Consider the following 27761-nt stretch of genomic DNA (forward strand, 5'->3'; position numbering starts at 1 on the left):
AAAAACCTTCATTATGCTAAAGGGATGATGTTTTAAATTAATGATGGGTGTTTGGCTTAGCTTAATATGTAGGAAAATATATTGTTGGGCCTTTCTGCCACTGAAACCACATCCAGAACTCTATTTTCAAGTACTAGTATTTGGTGATTTCTCCAATTCTTGTATTTAAAACGAATAGTTTGTTTCTTATTTAGGAAATTGCTGTGGTAGGAAATTGTTATGGCATTGCTGTCTTTTTTTTTTTTCTTTTGAGTTTGATTTGCTGATTTTTGTCACTTTTTTCCCTATTGTGTCACAATTCGTTTTTTTTGTTTGTTTGTTTGTTTGTTTCTTTATTGCAATTTATAAAAGCCAGTTTATGATGGCTCTGATCAAACAGGTCATTTTGAAAGCTTATTTTATTATTCTGAATAGTGAACAAGGCCTCCTGCGCACTTGCCTAAGGTCAGTAGATGGCAGCATACACTCTCCTGTGAAAGCAGTGGGTGTGGGCGATGCCATTTTACTTGAATAGCAGTTAAATTCAGAAGCAGAATCACACCAAAATGGTTGTCTTTTGGTAATCCTTATGAAAAGATTTATTTCCAGTTTTTTTTAAAACCCCACATACCATCAAAATAAAGGTTGAATAATTTACTACCATAAAACCTCATTAACTGAACCCCACCAATTGGAAAGTGGCTTGGGCTAAAGTTTATTTACTTTTGTTCAGTCGTTGGAAAAGACTTTGCTCAGCAACTTAGCAGTGTAACTTTTGTAGAAGATGATAAACTGTTTAATAAAACTGTGGTTTCGAGTGACTTTAAAATAATTTCATTTTGGAAAAAAAAAAGAGGATCAGTGCCCTTGCCCATTAAAAGCTGGCTTGAATAAGGATGCATGCTCTCAATGATGTAAAAATCTGTTAGACAATTTGAAAAATAAAATAGCAACCTAGAAATTGTTGAGTTGGTGGCATTGTATAGATACAGTTCAAGTAAAATACATTCTCCAACCCCTGCCTTAAACTATGGGTAATTTACAAAAGGAAATGCTGAATTTTATTTCCATTTAATTCAACAGACATTTACTGAGTTCTCAATATACTCCATGCCCATATTGTGTGAGGCTGAGGATACAGAGATGAATAAGACATGCCTCATGTCATTAAGACACAGTCTAAAAGGGGTTGTCAAATAAATAGTTATATGATGTATTAAGTCAAGAGAAAGAGAGCAAGAATGAAAGCAAGAGAGGGAGAAAGAGAGAGAAGATACAGTAGTAGCACAGAGAAGGGAAGTTTATTAACTTTATCCAAAGGGTCAGAGAATACCTCCTAGAAGAGGCAACATTTATACTGAGTTTTGAAGTATGAATAGGAATTTGCTAGAAAGAAAATGTGGGAAGGACATCCCAGGCCTGGGTTATTACTACCACTGTAATTAATACATTACTATCTGTTATTTTAATCAAAAGTATCATTTTTCAATGTAAATTATAGAAATTATGTGAGAATATTGGTCTAATTTTTTATTTGTCATTGACTCTGGCATCTTAATTTTCATTATTAAATTAAGAGAAATCAGTTAATCACTTCAGTCTCTCCCTGCCCCCTTCTCTCTCTCTCAGGAAGCATTGTGAGTGTTGGTGACCCAAAGAAAAAATACACAAGATTTGAAAAAATTGGTCAAGGGTAAGTGATTGTTATTTCAAATGCCAAAAGATGAGCATCAGCAACGTATATTAAAATTCAATAACAGCTTTGATTTCTGGTAAATTATGTATCTCGTGTTCTGGATTCGTGTTTTACATTCTCAATACTGTCCCTTCTGGCTGGCAGGCTGACTGGTAATTAACCTAGGAACACATCCTGCTGGAATCTTCTCTATTTGCGGTGACAGTGAATTTTGTAGGGACATTTTGTTCCCATGTACTTAAAACATTCAAGCTCATTTTTCTAGGAAAGCAGTAGAGTTACAGAAACCTCTAGCATGTATGAAAACCACCTTTCTTCCTGTTCCCCCTCTATCTGTATGGACGTTATGGTAAAGATCCTGTCTTATTGTCAAACTGGAAAGTGACAGAGTGAGGGTGGGGAAAGTCCTTATTCAGTGATCAGGGGTGGGCTGAGTTGACTAGCCACGGTAACAGACCAGTAATCCCTAAGTGAGGCTAAATACATCATATTCACCTAGCATGCTCATTAAAAATAAAGATTCCCAGGCACCACTGCCAGACATTTATTTGATTCAGTAGTCTGGAGTGGGGCCCAGGAATCTGAACTTTTCAAAAGTTCCTCAGATAATCCTGATCATCAGCTAGATCATTCACTAGAGCTGAAGGTGGGAGTCACCTGTTCTGCAGGTCAGCTGTTATTAAGCATGTCTCTCAGGCCTCAATATGAAACTAAGCAGGAGGGCCTGAGTAGGCAACAGCATTTGAAAGGGGAAAAGTTTTGTTTAAAGAGAAATAGATGTCCTCAAGGGGTGCCCTTAAGTGAGTATTGAGACAAGATATTCTGGTGCACCACCTAATGTATGTCAGGAACCAAGATGGCACCCCAAGAGGTCTCCTCACTGAGACAGAAGCTGGAAGGAAAAGATACAGCTAAGGTACCTGCAAAATTGTGCTAGCTCTTCAGTCATTAGCGTCTAGTTTTTTTAGGATAAGGGAATATACGATTTCTCCAAGCACTTCACTGCATTTCCTGTGATTCTTAGGTTCATAAAATAATGTATTGTGTATAAGATTGACTATTTTTTAGGATTTGTACATTTTTCTTTGTTTCTTTTTCCTTAACTTTTGTACTAAAGTTTCTTTTGAATTTGCTAACTTATGATGTCGGGATGTAAGGAAAGCATCTGTTACATAATTGGGCTAGAGGGTAAGGAGGTCAGTCATGGGGACTGTGCCTAGGTGGAATCAAATTTAGAAGACCCTGAGAGGGAGGCAAAAATGCAGGGAGAAATATATGGCGAAGTTTATTCTTCCAGTGGAAACCATCACGGAGCTGCATTTGAATTTTCTAGGAAGCTAAGATATATACCTATTTGTGCCTTTGCTTCTTTCTTTGTCATTTGATATCACTACCACTTGCTCACAAAGAATTTTGTAGTTATTCTTATCCTGATAGCTCTCTAGGGACCTCCTATCACCTAATGGGTCTAATATTATTTCTGCCCGTTGCTCCAGAACAGTTCTGTCCAATAGAACTTTCTGCAATGATGGGAATGTTCTATATCCATGCTGTCCAATATGGTACCCACTAGGCACATGTGGCTATTGAGCACTTGAAATGTGTCTAGTGAGAATGAGGAAGTGAATTTATCTGAATCCATTTATTTGTTCAGCAAACACTTATTGAGCACTAACTGTGGGCCAGGCACTGTGCTAAGCACTAGAGAAACAGAGATGGATAATAATGGAACTTACAGTCTACAGTCATATGTGCTTGACAGAGGTCTGCATAGGGTGCAAAGAGAACATCGAGGCAAGTCAACTCAATTCACCTGAGTGTGGGGTAGGGGATGGCTTCTATGGCCATCATCTCCCACCTGAAGCTTTCCTGCTCATCCTCTGGTAAACCAGTTATTTTACTTAAGTAAGGAAGCTGTACCTTCCCAAGCAAGTATACAAGCCTCAACTTACTTTCTTCCTGCCCAAAAGGTAGCAAAAACACAATATTATGTACTAAAAGGGCTCTGTAAACAGAAGTTTAGTTTTAGATTTTATTTTGTTAATTTTATTTTATCCTAATTGTTTGGGTCTCCAGTGGAGCTAACAGTAGGAAGAGATACACAATTCACTTAGAAGTAGCACTTCAGATCTTTGCTGTCCAATATGGTAGCCACTCACCACATGTGCATATTGAGTGCTTGAAATGGAGCTAGTCCAGTTAGAGATATGCTGTAAGTGTAAAGTACACACCCAATATAAAAAACTTAGTATCAAAAAAAGAATGTAAAATACCTCATTGATAATGTTGATATTGATTACATGTTGCAATGGTAATATTTTGCATATATTGGGTTAAATAAAATGTATTATTAATGTAACCTTTTCTATTTTTCAATGTGGCTACTAGAAAATTTAAAATATGGCTCACATAATATTTTTATTTAGCAGCACTGCTCTAGTTGTAGATTTAAATGGAAACTATTGATTATTTATAAAGTAGGTTTATGCAGAGATTTTTTTTCAAGGTTACGGAGTGGGAGATGGTATAATTTTGTTTTGATTTTTCATTTCCAGTATTTGTTATTCCCACCAAGACCCACTTGAGCCAAAACATAGCACTGCATTTAAAAAGGAAAAAAAAAAGAAAAGGAAAGATTTCAAATATCTCCCAGGTACCAGGTAATGAAGCAACACTAATTTTTTCCAAGAACAAAGGTCAGGCCAGCAAGAACTTTGCATACCAAAGAGATGTCCCCTCCGGGCTGCTATTTATGCCCCTGATCTCGAAGAATGCAAAAAGGAGAGTTGACTATTTCTCTGTACTTTTGTAAAGTCTTTATAATCTACAATGAAAAATCAAAGCAGAAATTCTGCATGCCACTGCAAAAAGGCCTATTTTAAATTCCCAGCGACTTTGTCAATATCTTAAAGAATGATTAAACCAAAAGATAATTGACTCAACCTGTTAATAAGTTCTCAAAGGATAGGGAGTCTATTTTAGTCCTCCTTTACCCTGGTGGTGTAGTGGTTAAGACCTACTGCTACTAACCAAAAGGTGGGCCGTTCAAATCTACCAGGTGCTCCTTGGAAACCCTATGGGGCAGTTCTACTCTGTCCTATAGGGTTGCTATGAGTCGGAGATCGACTCGGTAGTAACGGGTTTTGTTTTGTTTTTTGTCTTCTTTAGCATTAGTAGGACCTAAAAAAACAATTTTGTACTATTAGGGTCAACAGCCAGGGTTCCCTTGTCCCAGCTCAAAGACCTACAGATCTCCCTGTATCCCTCCCATCTCTCTCTGAGACTGTTTTTGCCTCAAATATTTCTTTAACTAATGAAACTCATGTCTCTACAGTACTCCCTGTCCTCTCTTTTCTTTCATGCATATATACACGTCTGTCATACTTTTTCTATCACTGTTTCTCTTTTTCTCAGTGTCCTTATCTCTTTGTTTCTTCTAGTATATCAGTAGGCCTCACCATATCTGTTTGCCCTTGGGGTATTTGTGTGTGCTGCACGTCTCTCTTTTTCATGAGTGTTGGCTTTACCTACTACCCATTTTCACACACACCCTAACAAAAATGATCAAAATCTAAAACTGAGATGTATTTTTTAATAGCTTTTAAGATATAATCTTGTAACTTATTTCTATTTAAATGCCATTATTTTATCATTTATTAAATGAGTGATTTTAATTTTTGTTTTTAGTAAATGGACTTTGGGTTCTCTGTTCTTAATTTTTAAAGTGAATGAGCAAAATATTGCTTTCTTTTTCTCTAGACAAAAAAATTATTTAAATTAACTTCCTTTTTACTTAAATGGCTCTCAACTGATTTTTTTTCATGAATTATTGGCCTAAGTAGTCAAACTACTTTCTACTCTCAATATATATAGTTTTTATTTTCTTTTTGTTAAGTCTTTTTTTTAAGTGTTTTGCTTTACCTATGGTTATGATGACATTCAAAATTTTGTCAGTGATCATTTGGTGCTAGATATAATCAGTCCCAGTATTCTAATTTCAGCCCCATGGAGCACAACAGCTCATTCTTGGGAACTGCATTTGAGAGGAACCTCTCTATTAATCAACCTCATCTACTTGGGAAACCAAATTTTCTAGTATAAGTTTCTGCCTTCCCAGCATTCAGGCGTGGGGCCAGAAAATTGGACCCCATCTTCCATAAATCAAATTCAGAATTGCATGTCTAATCATTTGAGTCCATGGCTGTGAGTCGAAGGCTAAAAATAACATTATTTTACCAGGTTTTCTGTGAAAAGTGTTCTAAAATCAGCCACCAAATCCAGACATTTTGATCAGACATATGTAGAGTTAAAAAAGGAAAGAGGGGGGAGAAGCTGTGTACCCCCAAATTGTTTATCATTGACTCAGCACATGAGTTTGTCAGAAATAAGTCTGACGAAGACTTAAGAATCTTGACTTTCTAGGATAGTTATGTAAAGAACTTGTTTAATAAATAGGGTAAGGTGAGACAACAAAATCAAATATTTATTTTCAGTCAACAGCTATCATTGGCAAGCCTGTGCAATTCCTGAATAAGCAGTAGCTATGTAACAGAGGGATGAATTTACTAACATTGTCAGCTGTCCTAATGGCTTTCTTATTAATAAATGTAATTATTTTTCCTTAAAGGAGAATGCATTGAAAAGTAGAATCCTTTTCTCTTTTAAGGTTCGTATTGTCTTTTCTCTTCAACATTATAATAGAAAAATACTTTTTGAGAAAGCAGCTCAGAGAAGATGGTTTGGATCCACTTTAACAAATATCTTTATTAATTCAGTGAATTTTTGTTGAGTGCCTACTATGTGTAATGCCAAGTAGTAGTTAAGAACTAAGTTGTGGACTCCTCTATTGTTCTTGGAACAACTGGCAAGGATAAAAAGTGAGCTGTATCAAGGAATAAGAAGAACCCTGCCCCACCAAAAAAAAAACAAAGCGCGTTTTTTCCTATTATAATGTTGAAGAGAAAAGACTATACGAACCTGAAAGAGAAGGAGTCTACTTTTCAGTGCGTTCTCATTTAAGCAAAGGCCTTTCCCCCATATTTTATCTCCAGTTCATCTCCCCCTGGAAGCCCTCCCCGACTTCCCTGACCCTAACTGACCTTTTCTGCCTTCTGCATCAGAAAATTGCTGGAAACGTTGAAAACCGTGGGAGAAAAATAATGGGAATAGATAGGTTGGGGCTGTGTTATGAAACAAACCGAGAAGTACACTGCTACACTGTCTTTTTTTATTTGTTTGAGTCTAACAATCTTTTTAGAGTAGGCAATATTTGTATGTGGTATAATATTCAGAAGGAACAGAAGAGTAGACAGTGAGAAGTAAGTGTCCCTCCAACCCCATCCCTCAGCCTCCCAGTTATCCTCCAAAAAGGAAACCTCCACAAAGAAACTGTCACTGGTTTCTTACGTAATACTTTCAGAGACATTCTGTGCACACATACATACATATACACCATATGTGCTCGAATTGATTTGGGCACCGCCCTACAGGGTTTCCAAGGCTGTAAATCTTTTCGGAGCAGACTGCCCCATCTTTTTCCCGTGGAACAGCTGGTAGATTCGAACTGCCCAACTTTGCAGCCGAGCGCTTAACACTGCACCATCAAGCCTCCTAAATTATTTAACTCTCCATTACCCCCTTGATGTTGAGTCGATTTCTGACACTTAGCAACCCTGTAGGACAGCGCAGAACTGCCCCATAAGGTTTCCAGGGAGCAGTTGGTGGATTCGAACTGACCTTTTGGTTAGCAGCCAGGCTCTTAACCACTGCACCACCAGGGCTCCAAATTATTTAATCAGGGATTGCAAAATAGTGATTTTCTAAATCTATCATTTCCTCCACACTTATTAGCTAGAATACTTTTCAAAAAATTTTATTTTACTGTTTTTGTTGTGAATATACACAGCAAAACGTACACCAGTTCAACCATTTCTGCGTGTACGATTCAGTGACATTGATTACATTCTTTCTCACCCTCCTTTTCTGAGTTGTTCCTCCCCCATTAACATAAACTCACTGCCCCTAAGGTTCCTATCTAATTTTTTGAGTTAACTAGCATACCTTTGTAGAAAAGAACTTTACCTCACCAGCTAGGACTCTTTGGTTTCCCCGAGATATGGTTCATACAGGAAAGTCTAGATAAATGATTAATTCTATTAATTGCCAATTTTTGGTGTAAGAAATTGTACTCAGTTTACTTCCAGAAGTGTCAAAGGAGAGGTGCCTTTTTGTTTTTATTTGGGTTTTTTTTGGGAGGAGGTATTCATGGGGGAGGAGAATTTCTCTTTTATTTGAAATATGTCTTTATAGACTCATGGTTTTTTATTGTGCCAAAAATATATCAAAGAAAATATTTGCCATTTTAACATTTTTACATGTACAGTTTAGTGATATTAGTTACTTGCATCGTGTTGTACAACCATCACCACTATCCATTTCCTAATTTTTCCATCTCCCTTAATAAAATCTCAGTGCCTCCTAAGAAATGACTCCCACTTACCCCTTCCCTCCCACCATTAATAAGTTTTGGTCTCTATATGTTTGTCTATTGTAGATATTTCATGTAAGTGGGATCATACAATATTTGTCTTTTGTGACTGACTTATTTCACTCAGTATAATATTTTCAAGGTTTATCATGCCGTAGCATGTATCAGGACTTCATTTCTCTTTATGACTGAGTAATATTCTATTGAATCTAAGTACCACATTTTGTTTTTCCATAACATCTATTGATGGATCTTTAGACTATTCCTATTTTTTGGCTGTTGTGAACGGTGCTGCAGTGAACATTGGTGTACAGGTAGCTGTTTGCATTCCTGCTTTCAATCAGTTCTTTTGGGTATATACCTAGAAGTGGAATTGCTTGATCATACAGTAATTCTATGTTTAACTCTTTTTGAGGAACTGCCAAACTGCTTTCCTCAGTGGCTGCACCATTTTACAATTCCATCAGCAATGGATGATGAGGGTTCCAATTTCTTCACATCCTAACCAATACTTGTTTTCTGTTTTTCTGGTCGCAGGGCTCATGAGATAGCCATCCTAGTGGGAGTGAAATGGTATCTCATTGTAATTTTGGTTTGCATTTCCCTATTGACCAATGATGAGCATTGTTTCATGTGCTTGTTGTTCATTTCTGTATCTTCTCTGATGAACTGTCTATTCAAATCTTTTGCCCATTTTTTGATTGGGTTGTTTGTCTTTTTGTTGCTAAGTTGTAGGAGATCTTTATATATTCTGGAAATTAAACACCTATCTGATATATGGTTCCCAAATGTTTTCTCCCAATCTATAGGTTGTCTCTTCACTTTGTTGATAAGGTCCTGTGATGCACACAAGTTTTTTAATTTGGATGAAGTCAAATTTATCTATTTTGTTTTTTGTTACTAATGCTTTTGGTGTCATATCTTAAGAATCCATTGCCAAAAACTAGATCCCGAAGCATTACCCCTGTGTTTTCTTCTAAGAGTTTTAGTCCTTACATTTAGGTCATCAATCCATTTTGAGTTAATTTTCATATATGGTATGGAGCCCTAGTAGCGCAGTGGTTAAGAGCTATGGCTGCTAACCAAAAGATCGACAGTTCCAATCCACCAGCCGCTCCTTGGAAGCCCTATTAGGCAATTCTGCTCTGTCCTATAGGGTCGCTATGAGTTGGAATCGACTCGATGGCAATGAGTTTGGGTTTGGTGTGAGGTATGGGTCCAGGTTCATTCTTTTGCTTGTGAAAATCCAGTTGTCCCAGCTCCATTTATTAAAGAGATTTATTTTCCCATTGAATGGACTTAGCATCCTTGTCAAAAATCAACTGACCACAGAAGTGTAAGTTTATTTCCGGATTCTCAATTCTATTTCATTGGTCTATATGTTTATCATTTTACCAGTACCAAACTATTTTGATTACTGTAGCTTTATAGTACATTTTGAAACTAGGAAGTGTGATTCTTCCTACTTCGTTCTTTTTCAAGATTGCTTTGGCCGTTCAGGGCCCCTTGCAGTTCCGTATACATTTGAGGATTGGCTTTTCCATTTCTGCAAAGAAGGCTGTTGATATTTTAATGGAGGTTGCCTTGAATCTATAGACTGCTTTGGGTAGTATTTACATCGTAAGAGTATTACCCAAAACGTATGGATTTTTATATTTTCAATTTGTTTCAATCAGTTGCATTCATTATTGTTTTTGATGGTCAAACTGTTCCATCTTTGGATAATTGGAATCCCTTTCTTTGCATTAGTTTTTAAAGTGAGCTGTTAAAAGTGTGTTTATGACATCGAACGCTTGCACTTTTGAGGTTCGTACTCTCAGAAATAATTTATTTGCATTCTTTCTTAACAGTTCTGACAGGTGCTTACTATAAACATTCAAAAGTAGCATTGATTGAGAACATTTCAACCTAATATGTCTTTCCCAAATGGTGTTTTGTGGTTAAAAATTAATGAATATGGAGAAGTACCACGTTACATGAGGTATTTTATAAGAATTTGACTATAACTCTCTTTTCATGAGAAAAAGTTTTTTGGTAAAAAAACTCTTGCCTTGTATTTGGGCATATGTGGTGCACTTGTGTGGATTTTTAACACAAATGGTAACATACTATTTATGTTCTTTTCTGTTATTTGCCTATGTCTTGGAGATAGTTCCATGTCAGTATCTCAATCTTTTAAATAGATGCAAGGTCTTTCATTGTTTGGATGTACCATAATTTATTTAACCAGGCCCCACAGATGGACATTTAGATTGTTTGCAATATTTTGCTATTACAAACAAGCTTCAATGAAGAGCCTTATAAATAAACCATTTCATACATATGCAAATTTATCATTAAGATTAATCCCTAGAAGTGGTATTGTTACATGAAAGGATTTAAAATGTCCAAGTTGCCCTCCGTAGAGGCTGTTCCATTTAATATTCCCACTAACAATATATGAGAGTGCTTGCTTGCCCACACACTCACCAACACAGCTGTATTCATTTATTTGGGATTACAGTACTGTAATAAAAACCCACCCCAACGCTGATTTAAAAAACAGAAAATGTAGAAGGGAACTCTAATAGGAATTCATGTGACAGTACAAAAGGTTATCCTAAAAAATCCATTGGCCAGTATAAGTCCATATCTGCGGAACACTAAATATGTTCATTGCATGTGGCGTCTCTTCATAGATTAGACCAAGCATGCTGCAGAGTTTGACAGAAAGTGATAACAGGGGCATTTCTTAGAATCATATTTCTCTTAGGCCTAAAGATGTACATCTGGCCAAAGGAATTTTGTCTAACATCTGACTCTTTGCCAACCATATCATTATATGGAATGACGTTACGATCAATTCATCAGGAATTGCGGACGAACTTTCCTACTGGTTTATGCATAACCAAAACCTCAGTTCCTAACCCTCTAGTTTTACAATGAATTCCAGATAAGGATTTAAGAGGACTTGAGAAAGCAAAGATATCATGTGAAGTATTTCTTCAGATTTATCTTTGCTACTCAGTGAAGTGCCCCCTTGTCCTTATTCTAATGTGAAGTTCCCGTATTGAAGATGAATAGTTTTGAAAACCATTTCTTAAAGGACTTGATGAATAACAGCTTGGTTCAGGGAACCTGACAAAGCAGTGTACAGCAGAGAGCTCAGGGATAAGTGCTGAGAATGAAGCCTCTGACTTATTTTCTTTTGTTCAGGAGACTACCGGCTAGAGCAGAAGTGGTGTCTAGTGTGCTTACAGAAGTGGTTATTTGGGTAGGACCACCCACTCAAAAAGTATTTGCTTCCTCATCTGATTTATTTTGGGCCACACAAGGTAGAGCACTGCTATGAGGCCCTAAATAGATGTGGTTCGAGCTTTATAATAGGCTTTGTGATGCAGGAGATTGGAAATACATTAGCATTTGTGAAGAACATTGTTTATGGAGCAATGGACAGTGTTCTTTGTTCTACTTAATGCTCATAAATGCACTGTGTTGTGTGCTGTCCCTTGTAAAGAAAGATGATGCCACTCAATCAACCACCGTTAACAGAGATTACACATTAAGTTGTTTTTTTTTTCCAGCCTTAGTAATGAGCTTGCATTAAGCCATCTGCCCCCCTTTCCTGTCCAGGCACTCTTGGAACCAATGGCACACACTGTGAAACAGCTGCTTAGACTTACTGTTGGAGTGAGTAGCTGAGAGTTATCTGGCCTTTCCAGGGATTAAGCCCTGTAACTGTGGCCTCATTATCACTGGACTACAACCCACTGAGCTCCCTGGCCCCACACTCATAATGTGTTACAGCTCTATTTAAAGTTAGATGACCATGAATACTCAGAGATAAGTCATGCCCTAGCTAAAGAACAGAAAATTCCTTGTTCCAATTTATAATTCTAGTAATTATAAAGCCTATACCATCTGGCCCCAGCTACATTCTGTGTACTTAGAAAAGTACTGAGATAACATCTTTTTAACATATTTTATTTTTAAACAAATTAAAGATGCATTTTTGAGAGGTAAATTATACAAAAGAAAAGGCTCTAAAACTCTCTCTGGAAGAGTTACTGCATACAATGGTAACACTGTTCTTCACCATTCCTAACCCCTAAAGGATATATGCCTCAACAAATCAAGTAAATGTATGGTAGTACCAAACAATATATGTATCTATGTATTTTTACATGTCAAATGCATTAATACAGTGAGATAATTTCTAAATAAGGGCATACAAGTAGTAATTGTAACTTAAATACTCAGCAGAAGATAAAGTCCAGTCCTAAGAACTAACCTAATCCTAGGCCAAGTCTCAGCAACATGATCAATCTTAACTGAGTAAGAAAACAGAAGAACCATCTTGTATGGTAATGCCAAAGGAATCAAACACAGGGACAAACTAAGTAGCCTAAAAGGGGCACGTGTACTAAGTGAGCAGAAAATTAAAGACAAAATTTTTTTGGAGGCAACTTAGCTTAGTAGATACAAACGTGGGCTTGGGATGCACCACACTGTACTTAGCATTGATGTAAAAATGCTAAAGATCTTTAACAAAACATGAAATGGTGGTTAAGAACATGGGCTGTGGAGTCAAACTGATGCAGCTTAGCTGCTGACTAATAATCTTGGGAAAGCTACTTAACATTTCCCAGTTTCAATTTCCTCGTTTGTAAAATGGGTCTAATAGAACTTACCTCATAGGGTTGTATAGGGTGAGCATTAAATGAGATCATCCATTTACAGATACCTGACAGAGAGGAACGCTCAATAAACGAAATAGCCTTTGCTTGTGGCAGCAGCAGCAGTAGTAGATGTGGAAAATAACCATCCTAAATGGGGATTAAATCCCTAACTTGACCTCATCAGCACCAGATTTATACTTGTAAAACCTTAGATGTGAATATTGCACTGTCCTCCTGGCTCCCTCACTCTTATTACCACTAGTCTCTAGGACCTCACTGAGCCCTCTAGTCCTTCCTTGCCTTTTCTCTTTCTCCCAGTCCATGAGCTTCTTCCTAGTTTCACATCCTGTCCTTATTTTCATCCTCCAATTCATTTCCACATTGAAATCAGAGTAACTTATCTAAATTGTAAGGCCTACTGTTGCCGGTTTGGCAGCTGCTCATGATCATGGCTTGCAATGAACTCTTACCAGGAAATATCAAAACCTGAAGAATATTGCTGATAATCGAGCTGACTTATCTTGTGAGGAAAAGGGAGCAATAGTGAATTGTTTGCTTCTTTCTAGACCCTTTGGGCTAGATGCCAGTGTTTCCATTTAAGTATTAAGTGCTTGGCCAGGTCAGGGAGAGACTGTTGATAAAGCATCTAATGTGATGCCAAGAACCCAGCAGTGCTCAGCACACTGTAATTGATGATGAGGCCCAACAGTTGAGCAATCTGTTAGTTTAATATTTTTTGAACCATAATGTAAGTTAACTGAAAGATTTGTAACTCTTAGTTAGAAGACCTTTGTTACTTACTAGCTGTGTCATCTTGGGCATGTCCCTCCTACTCTCTGGCCTTCAGATTTCTCATCTGTAATGAGGAAGTTAAACTGGACGATCTCTCTTTTCCCCTTAGTCCTGATAATGCCTGACTTCTTTGTACCATCTGAGGGAGTAAGGTTTGGAATAAACAAAATCCCCATCATAAACAAATGTTCTTCCTACAACAATCTGGCTTCAACTTAACTGAAATGGAGGGATAATAAGAATGAATACAATTAAATGATTAGCATAAAAATCAAATTGACCGTGTTGACTGTTTTGCACACCACCCGTAATATGGGAAAGAATGAGGAGTTCTAACCCCCATCTTTGTTAATTTGATTTCTGACAGCCCTATGTCAAAAAGCGCTGCACGAAACAGCCTTTTTTATTTAAGTGAATTTAAGTTTTGGTTTTATATTCCTGGCTGTCACAGAGCTAGTCAGTGTGGCACCTTGTTGGCTCACACACACTACTGTACTAGAATTATTGTACCCATCAAACTGTATTTATTAAATAATAGTTTATCTTCTCATTCTTTATTAAGTTAAAAAAAATAAAAATGCACATAACTGCTCCTTAGAGGTTTTGATCAGCACGACTTATCTGAAGTAATCACAGGTTGAAATAATTCTAGTTAAAAGGAAATATATGTGATATTTTAGTTAGCTTTATCTTACCGAATTTCTGTTATGACTTTTAAAACATCAAAATATCTTGAAAACTCCCATATACTTACGGAGATTCCCATTGATCCACAAACTGCAATTTGGGGCCTTAATATAATAAATATATTAGGGAATAATCAGCCAAGTAATAATAATAAATATTGCTATTATTATTATTGCTAATATTTATTGGACAACTATTTGCCAGGCCTGGATTTAAGCACTGAATACAGATTATCTCATTTAATCCTCACAATAACATTATGAAGTAGATATTATTATTGTCCTCATTTTACAAATGTGGAAACTGAGCCACAAAGAGGTTAAACTACCCAGGGACGTGCAAGTAGTAACTGGTAGGATTTGAACCCCGGGAGGTTTGAGTGGATGGCGGCAAGAACTACTGTTCTTAACCCAATAGTGGGCAATGAGAGTGCTTTAATAGATGAGTAAGAGAATGAGATTGACATAGTACCAATTGAATTTTAAATTGTTGGAATACAGAAAGACATCAGAGTAGTGTTAGGGCTGCTAAGATGGAGCTGGCAAGAAGGGCACTAAGTTTTACTCTGCAGTTTAGTACCTGAGTTTGTGCGTTTGAGTTGAGGATTCTACAAAGGCTGGAAGATGGGAAACATAGCAGTGAATTCCAACAACCTAACAGGTTTAGGGTGGGGATGCAGAGGATATCACCATTTCAAGACAGGGAGCAAGGGTGGGAGGGGAGGAAAAACGGCTCCCACTAGATAATTGCATACATACAATAAGGTGGAAGAAGAGAAAGTGGGGAGAAACACTCATTTTTGAGTTAATAACTGTTGATGCTCTAGAGTTTCAGGGTCTTTAACCTCTGTGGATTAGAGGTTTCTGTAATTCTATACCACTGAATGCCATAAAACCAAGGATATTGAGATTCCAGGGTTAGGACTCTAGCAATTTTAAGCCAATGAAATGCTGAGGGAATGGGAGACAGAAAACCAAGGATTTGAAAGGTAAAGCTCTGGAGATGTTAAACACTAATCCCTATTGCTCTCCAAGTCAATCGCAATTTTAGCCCCCAGGACAGTGGAAATGGGCTTGGGTGACTGAGGGTAGGGGATGATGAATAAGGTGAAGTCCACCTGAGTAGGAATTTTTGGATCTCCCTCCCTCGCTTTAACTGGAGCAGCTCCTATTTTATTTGTTATATTAATTGAGAGCTTCTGCATATGGTTTCACTGCATAAAGGTGTTCCAAGCTTAGAAGAAAAAGGCAAAAACACTGCCCTAGGGAAAAAAAGACGCGGAACCTCTTAAAATCATTCCAGTAGGTCACCCTTGGACTCTGTCTTTTTTGAAAATAGGGACAGACACCAGCAAAGGATACTTTGGCTGGGGGATTAGGAGGACCCAACTAACAGCTCAGTGCATCAGTCATCCCCTACAACAACACCAACAAATGATAATAACAGTTACCTTACTGAACATCATCTGTGATGTGGGCACAGGGCTAAATGCTTAGGTGCATTGTGCTGAGGGCTTTGAACCGGTTCATACCCGGTTCGATCCCCTGCTGAGGATTTGCATTTCCACGCCAGATATACTGAATCAGAATCTACACTTTAACAAGATCCCCAGGTGCTCTCCTGTAGACTCTGATACGGTATATCTGGCGTGGAAATGCAAATCCTCAGCAGGGCATTAAACTGGACCAAACCAGTTAGAAGCCTTGATTGTGCCATTGGATTCTCTGCAGTCCTATGAGATAGGTACTATTATCATCTCATTTTTCAGATCCTATCACTCTTTTGCATCTGAAGGAGTTGTGCAAGTGGCCTAAATATGTAGAAGTAAACCAAGTAAAGGCATGTTTGAAATCCTATTTTGCAATTCGATTTAAGTAGTTACTCAGGGCTTATTTCAGCTGAAATACACACCAGATGGGGGTGATCTATTCCTTTGAACTCTGGATAATTCTGAGTTCAGAAGACAAATCTCAAAGTGGCCCCTGAAATCAGGAATACTTCATAGCTTATCGCAAGAGGGAAGGGTTTTATGTAGATTTAAGTAGAATAAGAAAAGTTTTCATCACAGTAAGGAAAAATTTTACTGCAATTGTATGTTTGCTTGAAAAGATATTCATTAATTTGTTCATTCAACAATTATTTACTGAGCACCAACTATGTGCTCTGAAACCAGAATCTCAAAATTGAGATACCGGTTTGTTTGATATAAGCCTCCAGCCTAAGGAACTTCTGAAATTACCAAATCCTGGCTGAGATGGTGGTACCTATTAAGTGTGATATTTCAGTGTAGGTCTAATAGATACTTTGAATACCCAAGCAGAGTGAGGAGGACAGTAAGAGTTTGTAGATTCTAGATCATGGAATTAAAGAACCTAGAAATAAGATAGCCTAGTACCTGTATTTTACAGGTAAGAGAGTCAGATGGACTTGAATTATAAGCTGTATTACCTTGGGCAGGTTACATGACCTCTCTAGGCCTCGTTTTCCTCGTCTGTGAGATGGGGATAATAATAACACCTGCCTTATAGAAATATGGTAAAGATTAAATAAATTACATAAAATTCTTGGTGCAGTGTTTGGCACATACAATATGCTCAATATATTTTTATTGTTACCGTGATCACTATATTCCATGTGAGGGGACTAAAACCCAGAGAGGGGAAGTGACTTGTTTAAGGTCACATAACTTGTTGATGTTAGGGCAAATGTTAGAACTCAGATCTCTACTAATAGTCAAATATTCCTCATACTAGGCAAGGTCATGGAAGCTCCATAGACACATCCAAACTCCCTGAGGGACCAAATTGCTGGGAGGAGGGCTGTGGGGACCATGGTCTCGGGGAACATCTAGCTCAACTGACATAACATAGTCTATAAAGAAAATGTTCTACATTCTACTTGGGTGAGTAGCATCTGGGGTCTCAAAAGCCTGTGAGCGGCCATCTAAGATACTCTACTGGTCTCACCCCTTTGGGAGCAAGGGAGAATGAAGAAAACTAAAGATACCAGGAAAGATTAGTCCAAAGGACTAATGGACTACCACTACCATGGCCTCCACCAGACCGAGTCCAGTATAAGTAGATGGTGTCCAGCTACCACCACTGACTGCTCTGACAGGGATCACAATAGAGGGTCCTGGACAGAGCTGGAGAAAAATGTACAACAAAATTCTAACTCACAAAAAAAGACCAGAGTTACTGGACTGACAGAGACTGGAGAAACCCAAGAGTATGGCCCCTCGACAACCTTTTAGCTCAGTAATGAAGTCACTTCAGAGATTCACCTTTTAGCCAAAGATTAGAAAGAACCATAGGATAAAATGAGACTCAAGGGGCACACCAGCCCAGGGACAAGGACTAGAAGGCAGGAGGGGACAGGAAAGCTAGTAATAGGGAACCCAAGGTCGAGAAGGGAGAGTGTTGACATGTCGTGGGGTTGTTAAGCAATCTCATAAAACAATATGTGTACTAACTGTTTAATGAGATGCTAGTCTGTCCTGTAAACCTTCATCTAAAGTACAAATATATATGTATATAAATATATATTCCTTATAGCATGCCATCCATTTTGTTCCATGAGAACAGGTAATATAAAATTCCTAGGCCTGTGAGAAATGTGTTTGGCTCATCCAGAGTTAAGAAGGGAGAAGAATTACAAGGAAGTGACTGAAGTAAGGAAAGAATTCCTGGACTCAGAAAGCAAAACAGCTAGAGACAGAGAACAAGGGAGAAACGACAATTACCAGAAAGTTTTAGATAGCAGTGTTGGGGCATTACAATGCCTAGTGAATCATAGGACTGATCTCTATGCTAATTCCTTTTTTTCACCAAAACATTTCCAAGAAATTGACTGGCTGTTTTCTTTGAGGGGGGGAATGTTCAGAATGCATGTGTGCTTCACAGAAACTTACCGCGAATTCAGCTTTACTAGATAATTTTTATTTGCAAAGCAGGGGAACCCTATGATTGAAATCGGAATGGAAGCATAAGCCTTCCAAGCACGAGACTTCCAAGACTTAAAGAATGAGATTTTAAAAGGATATTGGATTGCAGTGGAACCTCAGAATAGAAGCTGTTGAAAAACGTAGCAAAAAGAAGAAAAATGGCTCAATAGTAAAGCCACATTGATATTGCAGTACAGGTACAGCACCAAGAGTGACCGATTTGTTAGATCAAAATATTTGTAAAAATTAGAAATGCACGAAAAAAGCCACTCTGTCCCTATGCTAAAAATTAAGTTATAGTTAGCAAAATATGCTGTCTTATATCCTAAACCTATATTTTGGTTTAATCAGAAGCCTGCAGTGATGGTTGTTGTAATATCCAAGCAGTATTCAAAATATTCCAGAAGTTTCCCTAAAGTAGCAAGGCGATCTTGCTCAATTTATTACTGCATAGCACCATGGCGTAGACTGGTGCCAAAAAGTCTAACACGTACCCAGCCCCCAAAAGGGGTACATCACGGTTGTTTTAGGTTCAGTTACTATATAATACAATTTTCTTTTTCTACTTTATCCTTTAATCTTGAGTTTGCTAATTTTCCTCTCCTGAAAATAATTATATGTTTTATTTCAAATGAAGGATACCAGTAACACCTTGATTGCTCATTAATTTGATCATTTTCACCTTCACAGGGCATCAGGTACTGTTTATACAGCACTAGACATTGCAACAGGACAAGAGGTAAGTGCTGACATTCAATCCTGAATTTTATTATCCTTTATTCATACGTATCAGGTTTCCTCTTTGATGGCATCTACACCTGAAAAAATTGGTACTCAAGAGAGCTCATCCCTAAACCAGGTAGAACTGGGTTGACATGGGAGTTAACTTCATTAATGTACAAAGCATATGAAGTAGATGGCTTACTTATGATTGACCAGAAGAAAAAGAGCATGGGGTTGTGGCACAGAGAAAGAGCTTAGTAGATAAAGAATGTATATGCCTCGCTCTGTGTCCCCAAAAATATGGATATTTGTCTTGATTTTAGTGATTGTAACTCACTCTTGTATTTCAATCATCATTCAGGTAGCCATAAAGCAGATGAACCTTCAACAGCAGCCCAAAAAGGAATTAATTATTAATGAAATTCTGGTCATGAGGGAAAATAAGAACCCCAATATTGTTAATTATTTAGATAGGTAAGTGTTTTCTCTCATTATGGTCTTGTTTTGTTTTTGATAGCATGTCATTTTCTTGACAAATTGTTTTACTTGGGATTTATTCACGTAAGATTCATTCTTCAAATATTTCTCAAAATGCCACAAAGCAGTTGCATATCAGATCTGTTGGTAAGCTTGCACCCCCTTATCTTTGTCCACCCATAAAACACTTGAAGAAACACATTTTATGGCCTTGATTTCTAAACATGAGCAGTTTGGGTTGTTTCCTTTTCAAGATTGTGACTCCACGTTGGCAGGAAATAGACTACTGCATATGGGCGAGGGCAGTGGTGTTTTAAACATTTCATCAAGTGTTTGTGTGGAGCCAGTACAGTCTCTGGGATCCCAAGTGTAGAAGGCTGACTACAATGGCCCTGCTTTAATGGGTGCTTTGTGATTAACTGACAGTGAGGTCTAGGGAATTGAGACTTTAATCTCAAACCTTTTTCCTAGACCAGATAATTAATGTCTCTTTCATCAGTGGTATTAACAATGAGTTATAAATAGGCCTTTAAAGACAGCACTAACTCTTCACTTGTGGTTAACATCTGTCTCATTCAATTTCAATAAGTGTTTGTTTAGCTCCACTGTGCTGTGTACCGGGGGCGGGGTGGTAGGGGGAGTAGGATTCAAAGGAAATAAGACAAGGTCTTCAAACTCAATGAGCTTTGTGTGCTTTGGGCCAGGTAGACCCATGATACAGAGGGAGGAAAAAAGGAGAGGGGGGGAAGAGGTCCAATTTTATAGTCCAGATCAGAATTTCATAAAGTATAGTTTAGGGACCACCCACAGCAGACTAACCTGAGGTACTTGTAAATAATGCAGATTTCTAGGACCCTCTTCATAACTAGAGGAGATGAGGCCTGTAATTTTCGTTTTTAACAGCCACTCCAGGTGAATCTTATGGGTACTGTAATTTGAGAGTCACTGGATAGAAAGTCTTGCTTCACAATGACGTGGGCCTTAGAGCAGGGTTGAGACCTTTGGGGTTATTCAGTTCATTATAATCTGTCACTCCTACTGAGCAGGGGCCAGCAAGTCCTGATAATACTATTAAAGTGCCTTTAGATGGTCCCAGATGATTTGAATAATCTCATGCTCTGTTTGCCTAAATTGTATAGCTGTGGAGACCTTTGTCCCCAAATCTGATCACTTGGGGCATGTCCCTTAAAAACTACTTAAAGATGATGAGCATGGCACAACTGACTTCTGTCAAAACAAAGACCTCAGCACAGTAAATCTGTTGCAAACATGAGTCTTTTTGATTCAGCAACTCCCTGAAAACATTTTAGTAATTAATTCAGTAGACTCTAAAATAATGCTGAGATTTGAATAAATATCCTATAATTCTGGACACCATGGGCTGGTTCAATCCAAGAAGTGAACATTATGGCTTGAGTTATCCCAATAGGCTATTCTCTGCTCCTGTTCATTGAAACTAGCTTTTACTATGGCATGACTGGCAATAGTCACCAAAGCCCTCTTCACTCTTTTCCATCCTTGTTGGTGCACAGTCATATCTGATGACCCTTTGATTTTCCCATGCATATTCTCTTCTGCCAGTAAGGAGGTGTCTCATTATCACCACCATTAATATTTTCTTGTTATTTAATATGACCAAATGCAGAGACTAACTGCAAATCTCATTCTTAATGGGGATATAAGAGAGTCCTCACTTCCTTAGGCCCGAGACAAAGTCTTTTTCTTTTCTTGCTATAGTTACTTAGTGGGTGATGAACTATGGGTAGTCATGGAATACTTGGCTGGTGGCTCTTTGACTGATGTGGTCACGGAGACCTGTATGGATGAAGGACAGATAGCAGCTGTCTGCAGAGAGGTAAGAAAATAGAGTGTTTCTCGCTGACAAGAACACCAAAATCAGCAGTTCTCAGTCTCTGATTATTCAGAATGTTTGTAACACCAAAGTAACAACAGCACATCTTTTCTAGCGACCCCCCCAAAAAAAAATTTGGAGAGCCTAACCTCATTTTAAATCCTAACTTTAATAGCACTCCCCTGCACTCCTCTCCCTAGCCCCTTCTTTGTTTTAGTTGCTTTTCTATGGATCTGTCCAAGTTCTATTATGCCATTTATGAAGTACCGTGTCTAATCCCTCATGCTGTAATCTCAGTGAGCATAGAATAACAGTGATGTTGGCATGGGGCTTCTTTCTGATTTAGGGGAATTTTTACATGATTGATATTTTGTCCTGCTTGTGATCCATGTAAATATACAGACCACCTTATAATCTCATCACTTTCTTTCTGAAGGTAATTTATGCAAGGTCTTCCTTGAGCCCAGAAAGCCGTTGCTTTCATATGTAAATCTAGACATCCTTCTTAGCCCTTCAGTGGATCTGAGGGCCTGTCTCTTTTCCAATAACAATGTGATACCCTTAGTCTCAAGCTAAATTAAGGATTTTTTTTTCAATATTAAAAAAGTAACACGCTTCTCACTGGAGTCTCATCTTGGGCATTACCATGTACCCTATTCATTGTGATGAGGTTTTCTGTAGAGTCAAGTAGGAACTCTGACCCACTGAAACTTTTAAACCAAGGATAGGGAAAAAAATTTTCATCTAACCTTTACTTGTTCTTTGCTTTAAATTGTTCCCTTAAATTCCTTCATTCCTTGCTCCCCTCATTTCAATTCCCCCTCCCCGAACATGCACACATAGCCGTCAAACACATATTTTCTCTTCCTGCAATAAATCAAACTTATAGTCCTTCAGGAGAATAGACTACCCTGAGCCTGTTGTTTCTGTCTTCTAGTATTACAGTACAGAGCCATTTCCAAACAAGTGTCTATAGTTACTTCATAGTCTCAGAGTGGTTCCCAAGTCTAGCTGTCCATCAGAAACTCTAGGATACTTGTTTTAAATGCAGATTCTTGGGCCTCACTCCAGACCTACTGAGTCTAATCATATCGTGTAAGCAGAAGCTTACTACATCTGTAGGCCAAGCTGAATCCTTATCCTCCAGATAACTAGGTCAAAGTATGATCATATTAATTGGTTAGTTTGGCTGTATTAATGATTATTTATCATGCCGTCACTTCTCATGTCCCAGTCTTCATAGGACACTTGGGAGCCTTCATTTGTATAATGCTAAGTAGCATCACTGATTTAAGTGGTAATGTGATTTCAAAGGGGTGTTAAAATATTTAGTAATCTATTTCACTTGATAACATAAAATTATACCCTTGATCAAAATTTATCTAGAAATGAAACATATAATTTTTTTTAATTCTTTGTGATATAATAGAACTTTTTTTCTGATTCAATAGTGTCTCCAAGCATTGGATTTCTTACACTCAAACCAAGTGATCCATAGAGACATAAAGAGTGACAATATTCTCCTCGGGATGGATGGCTCTGTTAAATTGAGTAGGTATTTTGGTTCAGATGATGTTTGAGAGAATATCAGGGAACTTCTGCTCTTTTACTGTCTATCTTGAGAAGATAATGGCTATAGAAAGTGATTGATTTGAAAGCAGTTATAGCCCTGTTTGAAGTAAAGAATTTTTCTGACACTGTGTTCCTGTAGATCATGACCAGAGTTTTTGGATTCAATATTTCAGAATTTCTAGTGACTTCCCTTGGCTCAATGGCAAATATCTAGTTAGAAAACTGACATATTCTGTAAGATTGAGGGAACAGTGAGGTCTGGAACAGTGATGCCACATCATCCCGTTATTGCAGACCCTTTTAAAACCAGGACCAGCTGACAGATTAGGTAACAAAAGGATGGAGCTAGGCAGTTATGAAAGCTCAGTATGTAACAAACGAAGGTACAGCCATATCTGAACATGACCTATTACAAAAGGAAAACAATTCGAGCTGATTTTAACTGTCTTTTCTTCTCTGCAGCTGATTTTGGGTTCTGTGCCCAGATCACCCCTGAGCAAAGTAAACGAAGCACTATGGTGGGAACCCCCTACTGGATGGCACCTGAGGTGGTAACTCGAAAAGCTTATGGTCCAAAGGTTGATATCTGGTCTCTGGGGATTATGGCAATCGAAATGGTGGAAGGTGAACCCCCTTACCTTAATGAAAATCCACTCAGGGTAAGTCAGAAAATAATTCTGGTACCCTACCCCAGAAAAGGGGAAAGGCTAAACGTCATTCTGTACCTCCACCAAAAGTGCCTGGGATGGGCTCTTTCCTGGAACAGATGACATAGAAGCCCAAAGTTATAATTTTCAAAGTTACTGTGAGCTATTTTCAGTGTATCTTAAGATATCACAACACTTTTCAAAAGTGCTTTGTTATCAGCATTTCTAATGACAGGGATCTTTAAAATTCTTTAGTTTTACATTCTGATGTAAAAAATGTGTGGCTTTTTTTTTTTTAAAGCAAGATGTGGGATGAAAGCATTTTTTAATCCTATGCCATGGTTAAATGATCTGTCTAGGAAATACTTTATAATTACTTTTTAAATGTAAATAAATGCATTTCCAGAGCTATAATTTTCAAAATTTGATTTTGTTTCATTATCTGTAATGATTTATTGAGCAGCAACAGCTTGCTGAGTATTGAATGGAACACAGAGATAAACACAGCGCCAGTCTGGTGAGATCACAAATTTAATTAGACTGTCAAGTAGGAAATACATGGAAATAGTTTGGGTTGGGTGGGGTCAGTTTGCTACTGGAGAGTTGGAGGTTTGATCTTCATGTGGTCCGGTCACCTCCACAAAGAGAAAAGCTCCATTTTGTAGCCTAACCCCACCATCTTTTATTCAGAAATACACTTGTTGATCATGAGGGGGAGAAGGCACAAGAGTAGGAATGAAATGGCTTGCTCAAGTGCAGAAGTAAGCCAGCAGCTGTTTTGTTGTATATACCCTAAGGGTTGGCCAGAAGGTGTGTAGTTGTATTATATAAAGGGCATCGCATTGATGAAAGAGTACATGCAGACTCAAATTCTCCTCTCAGAAACCCATGCACAGTGCCAGTACCAAAAGCATCTTGTATATCGTTTGTGTTGCCGCTACTAAGTCTAAAAATGAATTTTACCCTTGGTGTACAGAAACCATTGTCCTGAGTAAGTGGTTAAACGTTTTCAGGTTAAGCTTGTAAAATCCATATTCAAGTCAACTACACATGACTTTCTATACGTGTACAGAAGCCTACAAAAGGATTGCCTGGTTGTTTTTGCAACTGAATATTTTGCAATGGGGAGCTGCAGTCCCTATGTACGGAATGAGGAAGAGCCTCCTCCTTACCCATCCTAATTCCTCTCTGATACTTGGCCTCTTGTCCTAGTCCCTGCGGTGCTTGGAAAACAACAGATAGGAGTGAAAGCCCCACTGAATGCCATCAGCTGTTGCTCTGGTCTCATGAGACAATCTGGAGGTGCGATGCGCTCACTGATTAGCTGCCTACAGGGCTGAGTGGAAAAGCAGGGGCATTTTCCCACCGCTTGTGGGTCAGCCCTTCATGAATTTAATCAAGCCCACCCCTGACCTATCGACCAGCGCATCAAGATAATTAACATGGGTTTTCCTTATTGTTCGACCACCTTTGCCCATTAAGAAATAGCAGTGAAAGAACACATCGGGCCTCTTGTTTCCATGGTTTTCCTCCTCTAAATCTTTGGAGTTTGGAAGCGCTAAATGGATTATGGCTGTTTTGCTTTTTGCCTTCTAATGAGTAATTTACAACCTGCAGCATTTAAGGATTAAATAAATTGCTCTGCAAAGCAACTCGTTTCAGTAATGCATTTATTACCTTCTTCAGTTCCCGAATTACAATTGATCGCTCTTTAGCTAGGCTGCTAATTGTTAGCAAAAAAAAAAAAAAAAGAAACAAGTTTTAATCTTCATAGGCATCTTCTAGTCTGGGATTAGAACTCTGAATTAACAGCTTGTCTCTTCGAATCCACAGTCTTGTATCTAAACACATACTTGCAGATTAACAAACCCTCAGGTTCGGGAAGCCTTCATTAAGGCTATAACAAAAAAAATTCTGTCAGAAAGACCACCCTGTGGAATTCCACTGGTAAGGATGTACTCTAACCTTGCTCAATTACTCTTCGTGTGTGATCAACCTCTAATTAATCAGTCAACAAGTCCAAACTGAGTCAGCCCTATTCTCTGCTAGGTGCCACAAGTACTTTTTTACTTTTGATTTCAAATATGCCATCCTCATTTTCTCTTAAAGAGAAAGCACAATCTCTCAGACTATATTCCCTTATATGGGATTTGAAAAATGTAATTACTGAAACCCTGGGGAGATTGAAGAGAAAAAGATAATGAAAAGAGCCTGTAGGAAGCCTGCGTTTTTTTTTGGAACCTGGTGACCAGGCCAGAGCTTTATTCAGGGGGGCAATGAAGGAGGACTAGGTTAGTCCTTCTTTCTTTAAAATTCTTCCAATATTACCACCCACCTACGACTTGAGGCTTTGAGGGAGGAAGAAGGAAATAAGTAGAAGGAAGACAGAGTGGTAGATGGTGGCATGCTGATGTGAAAAGAATTTGATCCATGTAGTCAGGCAGATCTGGATGTGTCCTGGCTCCGCAACCTGCAAGCTCTGTGACCTTTGGAAAGTCACTTAAAAGCTTCCTAAGCCTATTTTCTATCTGTAAAATGAGGATGGTATGTATTTTTCAGTTAGTGTGAAAATTAAGTGAAATAATGTATGTAAATCACCTAACACGTTGTTGAGGGTATTATAGGAGATGATAGATCAAAAAAACCAAACTCCTTGCCATCGAGTTGATTCCAACTCATAGTGACCCTATAGGACAGAGTAGAACTTCCCCATAGGGTTTCCAGGGAGTGCCTGGTGGATTAGAACTGCTTACCTTTTGGTTAGCAGCCACACTCTTAACCGCTGAACTCTATATATCAGTATAGAAGGAAAATGGGAAAGGATGCTTAGAGTGCTTTTTACCCATTCATGAAGGGAGATTGGATTCCCCATTCTCTCAAGAATTTTCCCTCCCCACTCGCTGCACCTCCATCCCCTCAAGGAGTAGAGGGCTCTGCACAGTTCATTCAGTACAGTTACCATAAGCAGGTAACACGGAACAGAAGATAAGGGTGTAGTCTGGGGCTATACATTTGAAGGTCGTTTACACTTTGTCTTAGTTATTAAGCCATTACTCAGTCCTGCGAGGTGTTTGGTTATGTCTAGGATGTTTCCATGACTGTGCCCCCTGTGTGCAATATTATACATATGCAGCACATACAAATATGTATGTAGAAATATCCACAGCCAAACCTATATATGCACATGGATGTACTCCCATACACCCTTCCACACCTATTCAGCATACGTATCTACCTATGTCTCCATTTGTAAATTATTGTTTGTCATTACTGTTGTTGCAGGATTGTTTATGTTATAGTATTTGCCATCTTTGCTTTTTATTCTTGTGTACCTCTCAGTGTCTTCCCTTGCCTTGGTTATATTGTGCTGACTTCCCCCGTGTTGTGTACTGCCTTTCCCTTCACCAAAGTTAACACATGTCTACTCTCTAGTTAGTGATTTTCCCTACCATCCCCTCCCATCCCTGGTGACCATCAAAGAATATATCTTTCTGTGTGTAAACCTTTTCTTGACTATTTATAATAGTGGTCTCATACAATGTTTGTCCTTTTTTGACTGACTTATTTCACTCGGCATAATGTCCTCCAGATTCATCCATGTTGTGAGGTGTTTCACAGATTCACCATTATTCTTTATCATTGCATAATATTCCATTGTGTGTACGTACCACTATTTATCCATTTATCTGTTGATGGGCACTTAGGCTAATTCCATCTTTTTGCTATTGTGAGTAATGCTGCAAGGAACATGAGTGTGCATATGTCTATTCTTGTCACAGCTCTTATTGCTCTAGGATATATACATAGGAGTGGGATTGCTGGATCATGTAGTATTTCTGTTTCTAGCTTTTTACGGAAGCGCCGTACTATTTTCCATAGTGGTTGTACCATTTTACATTCCCACCAGCAGTGTATAACTGATTTCTGTATGTCGATCTTATACCCTGCTGCTTTGCTGAATTCTTAGTTCCAGTAGCTTGGACAGGATTTTTTAAAATGTAAAATTGCTCTTTACTAATTGACCTAATTTGCTCCTAAAATGCCTTTTAAAGGTCAGAGAGTTATTAACTGTACTGATACTATGAGGTTGGTACCATTCCAGAGACAGAGAGGACACAAGCATCTTACTGTCCCCCAGTGCCTGAAATCTCTACACTCAACGTAATTGGCCTTGGATATATTGTTCTGTGACCCAAGGACATTTTCAGTGCAGCCTTCAATAATAAAGTGTCTTATTCCTTCTCTTTG

At 38.2% G+C, this 27761-nt stretch overlaps 1 protein-coding gene across 5 annotated transcripts in view; it reads left to right on the forward strand.

The window, feature by feature from the left end:
• PAK3 (p21 (RAC1) activated kinase 3) overlaps window positions 1–27761 on the forward strand; it is a 339855-nt gene that overhangs the window by 294946 nt on the left and 17148 nt on the right. For all 5 annotated transcript variants that reach the window (XM_004379776.2, XM_023734474.1, XM_004379772.2 and 2 more), the window contains 6 exons: window positions 1609–1672; window positions 18933–18981; window positions 19327–19439; window positions 21180–21297; window positions 22746–22845; window positions 23329–23525. In XM_004379776.2, the coding sequence (XP_004379833.1) occupies window positions 1609–1672; window positions 18933–18981; window positions 19327–19439; window positions 21180–21297; window positions 22746–22845; window positions 23329–23525 (641 nt within the window). The remainder of the gene's footprint in view (window positions 1–1608; window positions 1673–18932; window positions 18982–19326; window positions 19440–21179; window positions 21298–22745; window positions 22846–23328; window positions 23526–27761) is intronic.

The sequence above is a fragment of the Trichechus manatus genome, unplaced genomic scaffold, assembly GCF_000243295.1.
Source record: "Trichechus manatus latirostris isolate Lorelei unplaced genomic scaffold, TriManLat1.0 scaffold00068, whole genome shotgun sequence".
NCBI classification, from domain to species: Eukaryota; Metazoa; Chordata; class Mammalia; order Sirenia; family Trichechidae; genus Trichechus; species Trichechus manatus.